Source organism: Mus musculus, chromosome 4, assembly GCF_000001635.26.
Source record: "Mus musculus strain C57BL/6J chromosome 4, GRCm38.p6 C57BL/6J".
Classification (NCBI taxonomy): Eukaryota; Metazoa; Chordata; class Mammalia; order Rodentia; family Muridae; genus Mus; species Mus musculus.
In genome coordinates, this window is record NC_000070.6 from 32,798,332 (window position 1) to 32,811,920 (window position 13,589).

Genomic DNA, 13,589 nt, shown 5'->3' on the forward strand with positions numbered 1-13,589 from the left:
TTGCTGGGAATTGAACTCAGGACCTTCGGAAGAGCAGTCAGTGCTCTTAACTGCTGAGCCATCTCTCCAGCCCCAGTCCTTGTATCCTCCTTGTAGGTCTAAGGATTCTGAAGAACCAGTACCTGCTCCCTCTGAGAAATCAAATATTTAAAAGCCACTAAAAAGGGGCTGGAGAGATGGCTCAGCGTTTAAGAGCACTGACTGCTCTTCCAAAGGTCCTGAGTTCAAATCCCAGCAACCACATGGTGACTTCCAACCATCTGTAATGGGATCCGATGCCCTCTTCTGGTGTGTCTGAAGATGACTACAGTGTACTCATATATATAAAATAAACACATTTTAAAAAATAAAATTAAAATAAAAGTCACTAAAAGAAGTGAGAAATGAAGTGACTAAGGTAATGTCTTTTTGTCCCGATCTTACCCTGCTTTGTGTTGGCTCAGGCACATATTTAGTCCCTTAAACCCCTTGAATCGTCACATCCATTATGGCAACACATTTGGGACTTTCCATGGCCTCAGATACATAATCAAAATATCTTCTGGTTGTGTAGTCAAAACAAATACTACCATATTCCTGACTTACACCTGACAATGATGGCATTGCGTCTTTTGTCTTTAAAAAGACTGTACGCTGAGCTTTGGCGCTGAGAGTTATTTGAGGCAAGAACCTACTCTCAGTCAATTAAGTAACACTGCATTGACCTTCAAAGCTTTCCTACTCAAAGTATAAATCTTTGAGACAGGGAGTATATATCTATATGACAACATTGCCTGTGGCTAACATGAGTGTAGAGAAAAGAATGTACAAAATACCTGTTCTCGGTGCCCAATTTAGACCCAGCACTAATTATGAATCTTATAAATATCCCCAGGTGATGTGGAAATTAGCTCAGTGCCTTTCCAAGGGTCATAGAAAATATCCTAACAAGAAACTACTGGATCTGCCAGAACAACAACATAAAAAGCAAAATTTATAGCTTGATACCTGGCCGAGATAAAACAAGACTGATCGAATTATTTAGACAATAAAAGACCCTGCATTCAAAAAGATTACTACAATGACCTGAGAAAGTCATGAATTATTTAATAAATGATCTTGAATTTTTAGTCTAGTGGCTGGAAAAGAACTTAGATCCATAGTGTGTCATAAATGAAAATAACTTACGTGGAGTAAATATAAAACTGATCATAATAATACACTTTTACAACAGCTGTGAGTAGAAGACAATATTGTAAAGTCTCAAAAGAAACAAATATGTTAGCCGGGCATGGTGGCGCACGCCTTTAATCCCAGCACTTGGGAGGCAGAGGCAGGCGGATTTCTGAGTTTGAGGTCAGCCTGGTCTACAGAGCGAGTTCCAGGACAGCCAGGGCTACACAGAGAAACCCTGTCTCGAAAAACCAAAAAAAGAAACAAATATGTTAATGTAGAGTTAAAGCTCTCTATATAAAGAAATTATCCAAGGGCCATTGAAATGGCTCAGACATTAAAGGTGCTTTGCCCCAAACCTGATGATACAGGTTTGATCCCCAACGTCCCATGTTAGAGAAAAATTGAAAAACCAAAACAAAACACGAGAAGCAGATTCAATAACCTGACTTCTGGGTATGTGATGTGGGGGACAAAAACAAAAAAGCGAGAGGGCACACGAGTAGGGAAAGCGCACGGAGTCGCAACGATCGAGGCGACCTGCGTGCTGTAGGATAAAGTGTAGAGAAAAAGAGAAGCTTCCAGGATGCAAACGGAATTTGCCAGCATAATGGCGGTCTTCTCAGTTATACACAGCAAGGGTGCTCAAAAGGCACACATTTTCTCCCCTCCCGTAAAAGCGACCGAGCTCCTGGGTTCTCCGCGGAAAACCCAGGACTCGCGCATCCGTCTCCTCCTTCCGCTTCCGTGACCAGGGTGCCCGAGGGCCACTTCCGCTCCTGAGCCGCAGCAGCTTCCGTGGGCAACATGGCGGCATCCCGCTTGCCTCCCGCAGCCCTGACGCTGAAGCAGGTACTGCTGATCTCTCAGCCCCGCGGAGGTGTCCTGTGTGGTCGCGCTCCCCCTGCGACCTGGCTCGCCGCGGCCACCGCGGGCCTCGGCCGACAGCCTCAGCCTCCCGAGGGCGGAGCTGCTAGGCGTGCCCCGCCCTCGCAAGCCGCCCGCCCGCCGGTCCGCAAGGATTCTCTCTTGTTCTGTTTGCTAGCGAGGACCAAAGGGCTATTTCTGCTTGCTGAGTGGAGCCGGCTGGTTTGTGGTAACTTGTCTTTCTCCTTCCCTTGAGCAGTTCATGAGAAGGCAGCAAGTTCTCCTCCTCTACAGAAAGATTTTGCGAGCGATTAGGCAAGTTCCAAGTGATTCTGACCGAAAATACCTTCAGGATTGGGCCAGGGAAGAATTTAAAAGAAACAAAAGTGCCACAGAAGAGGTGAGAGCAAGACCACGCTGGGGCCACGGCTCCTTTGTCCCATTGTATCACTGAGCTTGTGAAGTTTAGCGAACACCTTGGAATATGCCACAGAGAATTTGCTCACTGCCCACTGGGTATTTTACATTTGTTTTGCAGCACATCTGGCTTTGTATTGTGTAGCCTAGCGTCCAGCTTTCCACTTCACACTACTGTTTTTTTTTGGGGGGGGGGGGTGGATGGGGGGAGTGCCTTTTGGTGACAGGATTGAATGTAGTGCCTTGGGCATTGGTAAGCCCACAGCTACAACCTGTAACAGCCACTGTTGGTTCTTGACTGTACCAGATACAATAATAGAACTTTGCCGTGGTTAAGCTGGTAAAACAATGACTAGATTGTCCTTTCCTCCACAGGATACAATCCGAATGATGATAACCCAAGGCAATATGCAGCTAAAGGAACTAGAAAGGACGCTTGCCTTAGCCAACTCGTAACTGGAAGATTTTTCATGTGTTTTGCACAGGCTCCGAGCCACTGTCATAGAGCACCCAAAAAGGTGATAATCACTCTGATCAAGAATATAAGTGAAGCGTGTTAATATTTCCACTACAGTCCGTGGCTGTAATAATTAAACGTGAACTAATGTCAAGATGAGAGGTTGGAATCCTCAATTGCTCAGAGGGAAGGTGAAATGGCAGCCCCTTTGAAAAACAGACGACTAGTTAGCAATTCTTAGAAAGGCAATGAGGACAGGGCTGGTAAAGATAGCTCCTCATGAAGACTCTTGCTGCCAAGGACAGAAGTTTGGTCCCTGTGACACTCATATCGTGGAAAAAAAAAAAAAACCACTCCAGAAAGTTGCCCTCCGACCTCCACACAGGCACTGTGGCACACAAACCAAAATGAGTGTATGTTGTGATGTGATCACAAGCTGTTACAAAGTCAGATGCAGGACTGGCAGTGTACTGCCCTAGAAAAGTGATTCTCTTGCTGTGGGTCATGACCCCTTTGGGGCCAAACAACTCTTTCACGGGGGTCTAGTATTAGGTATTTATGATTCATAACAGCAATATTACAGTTATGAAGTAACAAAATTTTTACAGTTGTGGGTCACCATAAAATTAGAGCTGTATTAAAGGGTCACAGCATTAGGAAGGTTAAGAACTGGCTAGAAACAGCGCTAGATCTTGCTTGAATAACCTGCTTTGTCCTTCAGAGTTCTGAAGTGACTTTCTTCAGGTGTGACATGGTTTGATAACCATAAGACTGAGGTCTCGCGGAGCTTTAGTGGAAATAGCTAAGAACACCAAGAAGAGGGAGCACTGGGTGGGCAGTTCAGCTCCTGCACCTAACATCCTCATGAAATGATGAATCAGAGCACTGACTGCTCTCCCAAAGGTCCAGAGTTCAAATCCCGGCAACCACATGGTGGCTCACAACCGTCTGTAATGAGATCTGGTGCCCTCTTCTGTTGTGTCTGAAGACAGTTACAGTGTACCTATAAATACAATAAACAAATCTTTAAAAAAAAAAAAAAAGAATCATCATTAAGGAGCATTGTACTCTGCATTCTCCTGCAAACACTGGAAAAAGAAATAGGTCACAAAGTTGACAATTTAGTGGAATCTTTGAAAGTGACAGCTTGTTGATGAATCTGAACTTATACTGTGAACAGAAGGCCCATCAACACAGAGAAGCCAAACAGAGGCTGACTAGGATCCTGTGCTGGGGTGCCTGAAAAGACGTGCAGCAGCGCACTGTGCTGGAGCCTTAGGGCCCACGTGCAGTTCTGCATGAGAATGATCTCATGCTCTTAGAAGTCAGGTTTTTAAAAACTACATGGCTCATGCAAAAATAGCTGACAAGCATTGTGAACAACTTGAGGTTTCATTTTTGAAACAGGATCTCCCATTCTAATTCTCCACCCTCCACCTTCCAAGTGCCAGAATTACAGATGTGAGTCACCATGTGTTCTATCAAAGTCTTGAGGGAGAACGTTAAATAGTTCCCTTGGTGGTCTTCTTGACATGCAAATCCAAATAACTCCTGTTTAGTCTAAACTCTTCAGACTAAACACCACTCACTAGCTGTGAACAATGGTGGTTTGATGATGGTTCAGCAGTGGTGTACAGAGAATTCTATAAAGCTGTCAGAGGGCAAGCTGAGGCTTGATTTTTTTTTTTTTAACTATGTAGCTCTGGCTGGCCATGGCTTCACTCTGTAGACCAGGCTGGCCCTGAACTCAGATTCTCCTGCCTCTGTCAACCCTGTCTAACTATTTTTTTCAATTTTTTTTTTTTTTTTTTGGTTTTTCGAGACAGGGTTTCTCTGTGCAGTCCTGGAACTCACTCTAGTCCAGGCTGGCCTCGAACTCAGAAATCCACCTGCCTCTGCCTCCCAAGTGCTGGGATTAAAGGCGTGCGCCACCACTGCCCGACTCAATTTTTTATTAGATTTTTTTCATTTACATTTCAAATGCTATCCCAAAAGTCCCCTATACCCCCCACCACCACCCCCTGCGCCCTTCTCCCCTACCCACCCACTCCCACTTCTTGGCCCTGGCTTTCCCCTGTACTGGGGCATATAAAGTTTACAAGACCAAGGGGCCTCTCTCCCCAATGATGGCCAACTAGGCCATCTTCTGCTACATATGCAGCTAGAGACACGAGCTCTGGGGGCTACTGGTTATTTCATATTGTTGTTCCACCTATATGGTTGCAGACACCTTCAGCTCCTTGGGTACTTTCTCTAGCTCCTCCATTGGGGGGCCCTGTGTTCTATCCAATAGATGACTGTGAGCATCCACTTCTGTATTTGCCACCTGCCTATTTTTATTTATTTTATTTATTTATTTTTTTGGTTTTTTGAGACAGGGTTTCTCTGTATAGCCCTGGCTGTCCTAGAACTCACTCTGTAGACCAAGCTGGCCTTGAACTCAGAAATCCACCTGCCTCTGCCTCCCGAGTGCTGGGATTAAAGGCGTGCGCCACCACTGCCCGGCTGAACTGATTTCCAAGGGAAAGGTTAATGCTCTACCTAACTTTCCCTTTATCTTTGAGGGACAGTTCTTTTTAGAGGTGCTATTATTTAGTCTTATATCTAGTGGACTTAATATGCTTGCATTAACATTAAAGGATTCCCCACAAACACACAGATTGCACCCACTTTGTGTTGGTGGAAGACACCTGATGTTAACTAAACTGGATGCATTTGCTCTAAGTAAGTAAAGTGGCTGGGTGCAGGCTCTCTCAGGAACTCTAGAGTGCAATGTGCAGAACTAATGACTAAAAAGTAGAATACTAGCAGAACTGAAAACAACATTTAATGCATATAGGAGACACAAGTTCCATGTGATAAAATCAGACAACATGCCTTGCACACACAAATCTAAACATGAAAAACCTATATTCCGGACTCCTCAAATAAAAAGCGATGCTAGACTAACACTTTCACCCCATCACAGATACTCAGAATACAGTCTAAGGGATGTGCTAACAATTACTTGTTTTTAAAAAGGACATTGATAATATACAACATTACTGTTTTATAACATGTTTCTCCACAGCTGTTGATGCTTCCTAGGCCTCAGTTTGAAGCATGATCTATGTGAGAGTATGTGATATAAACAGTTATCTGTAAAAGTACAGCTGGGATATTTGCTTGTTTTTGCACATAGCACAAGGGGAAAAGACACAGCTGATCTTCAGTGCTTTACAATTGCAACAAACCTAAGACGGGTGTTACAAACAACACAGGATTAGCCATGCTCACTCCTTTAATCCCAGAACTCAGGTGGCTGAGACAGTCTAGAGTACACAGTAGAGCCTTCCAAAACAAGCCAACCACCACTTCCTTAGAAGTCAACCCTGTGGGTAAGGGGCTGACTGGCCTTATTCAATAGCCTGGCTTTATGCTTAATGACTTGACAAAAACATCCATTCACAGTGATAAGCTGCCTGCTTCTGATGGGTAGGAGGTATAGCATCAAAGTACTGCCACCAAGGTAGTCTGTGGTCTAGATTTGATGTTCAGTTACAGTTGATGTCTGCATTTCTTGTCAAGGGTATCTTGAGGTAATAAGTATTCTAATAGTGAAAATAACTCCTGCTTGGAGCATAACTTGCTGAACTCGGGGTTTCATCTCTTACTTAGTATTAGGCAGGTCCAGTGACATTTTGTCCAGGGAGTGTCATAGCAGGGATGGGGCAAGTGAGCTGAGGACAGGACTCCAGTGAAGGAGAATGGGAAAAATCTGCACCTCCCAAGAGGCTGAGGACGGGTCAGTCCCATGAAATAACTGGCCTCACTAGATTCTGTACTCATATATCTACCCTGTATGTTTCCAGGAATGTCTACATCCATGGAGTGTCACTATAAGAAAAAGGAAGAACTTGGCTTGACAAAGGGATAAATGCATACTATTTCACAAAGGTCACTTCTCTTTGGCTCAATGAACAGCATTTTAGTCACAATTCATGGACAGGATTTATGAGGTCCTTAGGCTTAGAGAAACAGAAGTTCCTATGTGTATGTGGATCATGGAGACGGACATAATCCATGTTCTGTGTTCCAAAGGATCCGAGGACAAATCCTAGGTCCCAACCCAGATATCGTCACCACCTCAGTCTGTTACATCTTACTCCGCGAACAAGTAAAGCCTTCTGATGGCTTGGTGTTCTTCAGTGAGGAGTCAACTCAAAATTAAACTTTCATGATTCTGCCTTATTTACAAACCAGCAAAAGTCTTGACGTTAGAAAGGCAATCAAGCTAAGGTAACTAGCTGGAGTTGTTTGGTGGATTTTTTCCATTAGTCTGCTCAGTTATTTGGCTAAAACCACAGTAACTGACCAATATTTTAAACTTTTCGAGTTTGACAGTCAGCAATTACTCCTTCTTTACATGACCCTTAACATTACTTTAAGACATACTGGACACTGAGATCATTACAATGTATTTCCTCAAAACCTGAGCGCTTTTCACCCCTTTAAAAGATGAGCATCTTGAGTCACATGGGAGAAAAGGGGCTTCCGGCATCCGCGTCCCAGCTCCGTTAGAAGGACTGTCTAGTCACAGCAGCTGTGAATGACTACTGGGCTCGCAGAGTAATCTGCTTTGCTGCCGACATAGTTCATGTCACTGAATCGCAGACTTGGGTACACACCTCATCTGGGTGCAGCTTGCTTTTTGTGAACATATTGCCAGGATTCATTTTAACCAGTGAAGGCCTTGTAATTTCAGAGCACAGGAAATATGTGTCCGCAACACATTCGTGACTTTCTAAAAGGCAAGTCCACCTTGGGCGTGACAACCAACTCCTGGGACACCGTTACTTGGCTGTTATCAAGCCGGAAACCCTGTTGGGTCCAGCTGAGGGTCTGGCTTTTACTTCTGCACCTTTGTCCGCAGCCTGGCAAGCTCCTCCTCCAGACTTCTGATGTGTTCCTTCAATGTGGCCTCATCCTGCTGAGCTTTCTGACTTGCTTGGCTCCGTGCTTCTTCAATTTTCCGTTCATACCACTTTTCCATCTGTGCAGAAACGGCCTCAAAAAAATACTGAGTTAGCTCCAGGGCTTGTGAGGCGTCTCGCACATCACTGCTTGCTGCTGATGGCTGCTGCCCACTGGGGCTGCTGGCAGTGGGCTGCTGGCCTCGATGCTTGGTCTGCCCACTTCTCCCAGACTTCTTGGTCTGAGTGCCTCGGTTGACACAGGATCCAGTCTGCTGATCACACCTGGAAGCACCCGGGGCCTTGATCTTCCTTAACCCAGACCCTGTACAGTCAGAGGGAGGCAGCTCCTGCTGGTGGCTGTGGGCAGCCGAGGCATTGAGCGCCTTATCCTTGGGCCTCACAACCTGAGAGGAGCTGTCGGAAGCTGCTCCTGGCCCTGCAGCTACCACTGGTTGGTCTACAGCTGTTTTCAAAGGAGAAACAAATGTCAGAGCACACTCACATTCAGCCATAGGACTGGGGGTCCTGAGAACCTCAGCTGTGCCAGGCCCCACTCACCTGCCCACTTCCCTTGCTCTCTCTCTCCCTCGCCTCTCTCCCTCCCTCCCACTTTCTCTCCAGGTTTCCCATCAGGGCTCTCTTGGATTCTGTGTTAGCTATAGGAACAACATGTCGGCTAGATATCTGGCCTTTCCTTTAGCCATTATTGCCTATCATAGATGCCTCTGGGTCCTGTTTGTAAAGCCCAAGAATGATGAAACTTACAAAGTGTCTCAACACAGAGCACTAATCTCTGAGGAGGAAGACACTCCCTTCACTTCTGGGACATAAGCCTGTGTGCCAATTTGTTTTTTGTTTGTTTGTTTGTGGGGGTGGGGGGGGGTTCGAGACAGGGTTTCTCTGTGTAGCCCAGGCTGGCCTCGAACTCTGAAATCCACCTGCCTCTGCCTCCCGAGTGCTGGGATTAAAGGTGTGCGCCACCACGCCCGGCACCAATTTGGGTTTTTTTGGGGCCCTTTCTTTGTTTGGGAAAGGGTCTTAATGATTTAGATGAACTCAGAGATCCACTTGCCTTTGCCTCCTAAATGCTGAGAACAAAGGCAGGTGCCATCATACCCTGCAGGAATGCTTTCTTAGGAGGGATTTTAGGGTGACAGCAGAGTTGAGAGGAAGGTAAGCCACACTCCTCACCCAGCTCTTCAACCCATGTTCCGTTCACCATGGCTAGGTCCATAGCTACTCCTAGCATGACAAGTTGGCTCAAATGTTTCTAAATTTGCAAGTACAGAGCTAAAGCCATGGAAACAGGGCTATATTAAGTGCCTGAGCTATCAGAGTCCCCCAGTAGGATCTAATTATCAAGCTTTAACATCTTTAGAACTATCATGTAAAGAAAATCTTTCCATAAGGGAAAGATTATATTATTTGCAGGAAAATAGATATAACCTGAGATTATTGTAAGTGAAATAGCCCAGACTAAAGAGGGGCGGGTCATACATGTTTTTCCCTTATATTCAGAACCTTCTTGAAACAAGGTCTTGCTATACAGTCCTGACTGTTTTAGAACTTGAAAAGTAGAGCAGGCTGGTCTTGAACTCACAGAGATCCATCTGCCTCTGCCTCCCCAAATGCTGGGATCAAAGGTGTGTGCCACCATGTCCAACTAGAATCTAGACTTTTACAGTTGTATAGGGGCTGTCTGGAAAGGAATTAGCAGAAGGGTGGTTACCAGGTAGAATTTGGGGTGATGCATATGTGTGGAAATATAATGAAACTGTTTTGTACAATGGACACATGCTAGTTTTAAAAATTATCAAGTGTACTCACTGCAGCTAAAGAGTCATCATTTAAAGATGTCTTAGCACCTAGAACACATTCAGGCCACTGATAGCTGCTTAAGAGCTTTGCAGGTTTAAGTAAAGGCAAAAGGCCACTGCAATAGGGGCAACAGGGGGAGAGGCCTGCCCGGGAGAAAGCTGGTCCTGCATCACTCGGCTTCAGGATCCACTGACCCTTGACAGAAGCTAGGGTCGTCTGGGAAGAGGAACCTCAGCTGAGAGAATACGTCCTTCAGATTGTCTACAGGCAGCTCTATGGGAGCACCTTCTTCATTCATGGTTGATGTGTGAGAGCCCAGCCTCCTGTGTGTACTCCTGGGCTTGAAGTATATAAGAAGACAAGCGGAGCAAACTGGGAACCAGGATTTCCTTCAAGGTCTGTGTCAGTTCCTGCCTTCAGGTTCCTCCCTTCAGTTCCTACCCTGACTTCCCTCAGTAATGGACTGTGACCTGGAATGTGTAAGCCAAATAAACCCTTTTCTCCCCGGGCTGCTTTTGGCTTGGTGTCAACATCCCTTGTTTTATTCCACACTCTCGCACGTCGGGTTACTTCAGGCTTCCTAACATTTGAGCCTCACGGTGTTTGCTGCAGCTCTGGAGTGTGGACAGTATTCAGGTCAGGAAGGAGGAGGAGTGGATCTCTCAGAGACTGTCTGTGTGTGTTACCTGGAGTGGAGTCAGACGGAGGTGGTGTGGATTTAGCTCTGAAGGTCCGAGACTCTCCAGAGAGTCTTAGCTCCAGACTCTGGATCTTCAACATGCACCAGGCTTTTAGTTCATCTACCAAAGACATCTAAAATAACAAATAATGCACAGAAGATTGAGTTTGCTGAGGCTTAGGAATTAAAGCATCGAGAGTGACGTTTTGCTGGGCTGGACGGATGGTTCAGCAGTTGAGAGGACCTGAGTTCTATTCCCAGCACCCAGATATCAGCTCACAACCAGTTTACGGTTATAACTCCAGTCTCGGAGGATCTAAGGGGACCAGACACCCACATGGTACACAGGCACACATGCAGACAAAGCACCCATACACACAAATAATGTTTTTTTGTTTGTTTGCTTTTTGAGACAGGGTTTCCCCTGGCTGTCCTGGAACTCACTTTGTAGACCAGGCTGGCCTTGAACTCTGCCTGCCTCTGCTTCCCAAGTGGGGGGATTAAAGGCGTGTGCCACCACTGTCCGGCATAAATAATCTTTTAAAACAATCTTATTTAAAGATTTATTTTATGGGCTGGAAAGATGGCTCAGTGGTGATAATGTTTGCTGCCAAATCTAAAGACCTCAGTTCAATCCCCAGAACCCACGTGGTAGGGGAGAACTGACTTCCACAAGTTGTCCTGAGCTCCACACATGTGCCTTGGCATACACATCTTCCCAACCCACCATGACAATCTGTATACATGCACCCATGGAGGTGAGAAGAGTGTTAGATACCCTGGAGCTAGAGGGGCAGGCCAGCGTGGGTGCCAGGTCCTCTGGAAGAACAGACACACTCTTGACCACTGAGCCAATGCTCTAGTCTCCTTGAACTTTTTTTTTTTAAGATTTTATTTATTGTATGTATATGAGTACACTAGTGTATCAGACACACCAGAAGAGGGCATCAGATCCCATTACAGACAGTCATGAGTCACCATGTGGTTACTGGGAATTGAACTCAGGACCTCTGAAAGAGCAGCCAGTGCTCTTAACCACTGAGCCCAAGAATGAGCTTTTAAATTCTGACACTTGAGGTTACAATTGGCACATATAAAGGTTAGGGATCACTCGTCCCACAGGCCATGTCTGCCACCAAGTGAAGGCTCCGAGTCACCCAGAACTCAGATGCCTAACATCTTGCAAATGTTCCAAACTAGTGTTTTTGGCTGTTCTCACAAACTCACAGGGACCAGTCCCATTTGTGGGCCTGGAAAAGCAGTAGACTCCTGAAGAATGGACAATAGAGAGAATTGACTGGCAAAGATGGCCTTTCCAGCACACTGCCCAGCGGGCTCGGCAACTCACTCACATAGGACTACACATTCTTCGCTCCTAACTTTATTAGGGCTACAGAAACAACAGGCTATGGAATGCAAATGGCCTCTGCACTCCCAACCTTTGGGTTTGCATTGCTAAACCTGGAGCGGCTCGGCAGACGTGGTGAACCAGCAGAAGGACGGACAGACACTGGTTCTTACCTGACGTTTCTCTCCCTCCTGCTTCTCAGCAGCTGCATGCTGTTGCAGGCGATTCATGCATTCTGTTCTCTCCGCGGACAGCCGTTCCACCATCAGTTTGTCCAAAACGCACATCTAGGGTTCAAGAGACAGAACACATCCTAAAATTACCTAAGAATGGACTCTGGCCTCCACCCATGAGCGGAGTCTGCAAAAGAGACAAAGGACTTCAGTCCTTCTGCCCTATTTCACAGCACGAGATTCTACCCTATACGTATTCTGTTGTCCCTGTTTTTCATCCATAAGTCCTAAGTGCTTAGTAGAGCACAAGTTCACAAAAGTATACAATATTTGTATATTTTATCTTGTAAATGTTATATTTTATATATTATATATGTATATGCAGATCATGTAGGCAGGGATTCTGATAGGCCTTAGGATGTATGTGCCAAAGTTATCATTAGGAGCAACTATCGAAACTCCGCAGTGAGCATGTTCCCTATTGCTTCATTAAAGGCAGCCAAAGCATGCGTGGAAAGGAAACAGAGGCTATTTCCAAGGCTGCTTACAACAACAAGTGCCACCATCACTCAATGACCTTTCTGGGGTCGTGTAACAATCCTGTAGGCCCTAACTCCTATGCCAGACCAACCTCATTGATCTGACAAGGTCCCAAAAAAGTGACCAAAGCTAGTGTTATAAGGAGCTAGCCACAAGGGCTCACTGGTGATACACACGAATGAAAGATCCTGACAGAATGTAAAAGGTCACAGAAGCCCTGAAATTGGCAAAATAGATTTCATTGTTAGCAGAGATACCTTCACTGATTTAGAAAAATAGAGGTGCACAATGCTCTGGCCGCTCCTAGAACCCATGTGTCTGCCAATGTTCTGACCGTTCCTTGAACCCAGGTGTGTGCCTACTGCTGAAGCCCACTGCCAGGTGTTTGTGATATTGGTTGCTGGGGAGATCTTCCGACTCTTTCCCAGCAACCACAGCCGGGGCCAATCCGGAGTTGCTGCACCTGCACCAGACTCTTTCCTTGTACCCCTCCCATACCCATTTCTTGAGAAATCATTTTAGAATAGACATTGTTTAGATCTGGAAATCCCCTACTCCCCCCCCTTCTCCTTTCCCCCTTGAGGGCCTATAAAAACTGGGACCCCTTTCCCCTCGGGGTCGACTCCTCTACCCCTGCGTGGGATACGAGTCATCCGGAAAGCTCTGGCTTTCCCCAAATAAAGCCTTGTGTGGTTTGCATCAAGTTTGGTCTCTCGTGAGTTCTTGGGGGTCTGCTATTATCCCGAGACTTGAGTGAGGGTCTCCCTTTGGGGGTCTTTCACAAACTTTCACAGGGAGGCTGCACCGGTTTCAGGATGGGTGGGTGTGTCTCTCGGGTTCCTACATTCTTCTGTGAGCTGCCTACCCTCCCTATTTCCCAGGAGACCATCTCCTCTTCAGCTACAGGGACGTCCACACCCAAAGCAGCCACTTTGTGCTGGGTGCTGGGGTTCTTTCAAAGTAACAGCATTTGGGAGTGGAGAGCTGAGCAAGCGGTGAAGATCAGTGGCTGTTCTTCCATAAAATCCCAGGTTCAACTCTCAGCAGCTCACCATTGTCTATAACTCTAGTTCCAGGGGATCTGACACCCTCACACAGATATACATGCAGGCAAACCACCAATGTATATACAATGAAAATAAAATCAGAGAGGGAGAGACAGAGAGAGAGATGCAGAGAGAGA

General features: G+C 46.0%; 2 protein-coding genes across 11 annotated transcripts in view; one reads left to right on the top strand and one right to left on the bottom strand.

Moving 5' to 3' along the window:
* The first annotated feature begins 1,927 nt into the window (after positions 1–1,927).
* Positions 1,928–3,937, top strand: Lyrm2 (LYR motif containing 2). The gene is made up of 3 exons (NM_175364.4): positions 1,928–2,004; positions 2,279–2,419; positions 2,812–3,937. Exons 1-3 carry the CDS (start codon positions 1,960–1,962, stop codon positions 2,890–2,892), a joined length of 267 nt encoding a protein of 88 aa, NP_780573.1. The 5' UTR covers positions 1,928–1,959; the 3' UTR covers positions 2,893–3,937.
* Positions 3,938–5,695: 1,758 nt separating this feature from the next.
* Positions 5,696–13,589, bottom strand: part of Ankrd6 (ankyrin repeat domain 6) — a 146,859-nt gene continuing 138,965 nt past the window's right edge. For 6 of the 10 annotated variants that reach the window (XM_011249919.3, XM_011249921.3, XM_011249920.3 and 3 more), the window contains 3 exons: positions 11,867–11,980; positions 10,353–10,479; positions 5,696–8,311 (listed from right to left, as the gene is read on the bottom strand). In XM_011249919.3, the coding sequence (XP_011248221.1) occupies positions 7,782–8,311; positions 10,353–10,479; positions 11,867–11,980 (771 nt within the window). In that variant the 3' untranslated portion in view covers positions 5,696–7,781. The remainder of the gene's footprint in view (positions 8,312–10,352; positions 10,480–11,866; positions 11,981–13,589) is intronic. The other 4 variants (NM_001012451.1, NM_001012450.1, NM_080471.3 and 1 more) reach the window with 1 other exon arrangement.

What these genes read in the sequence shown, in the direction of transcription:
- Lyrm2 (NM_175364.4), top strand. Translation starts at nt 1,960, where the DNA reads ATGGCGGCATCCCGCTTGCCTCCCGCAGCCCTGACGCTGAAGCAG. An exon ending in CAGCCCTGACGCTGAAGCAG is followed by an intron (nt 2,005 to 2,278) that starts GTACTGCTGATC and finishes TCCCTTGAGCAG; the next exon opens with TTCATGAGAAGGCAGCAAGT. An exon ending in ACAAAAGTGCCACAGAAGAG is followed by an intron (nt 2,420 to 2,811) that starts GTGAGAGCAAGA and finishes TTTCCTCCACAG; the next exon opens with GATACAATCCGAATGATGAT.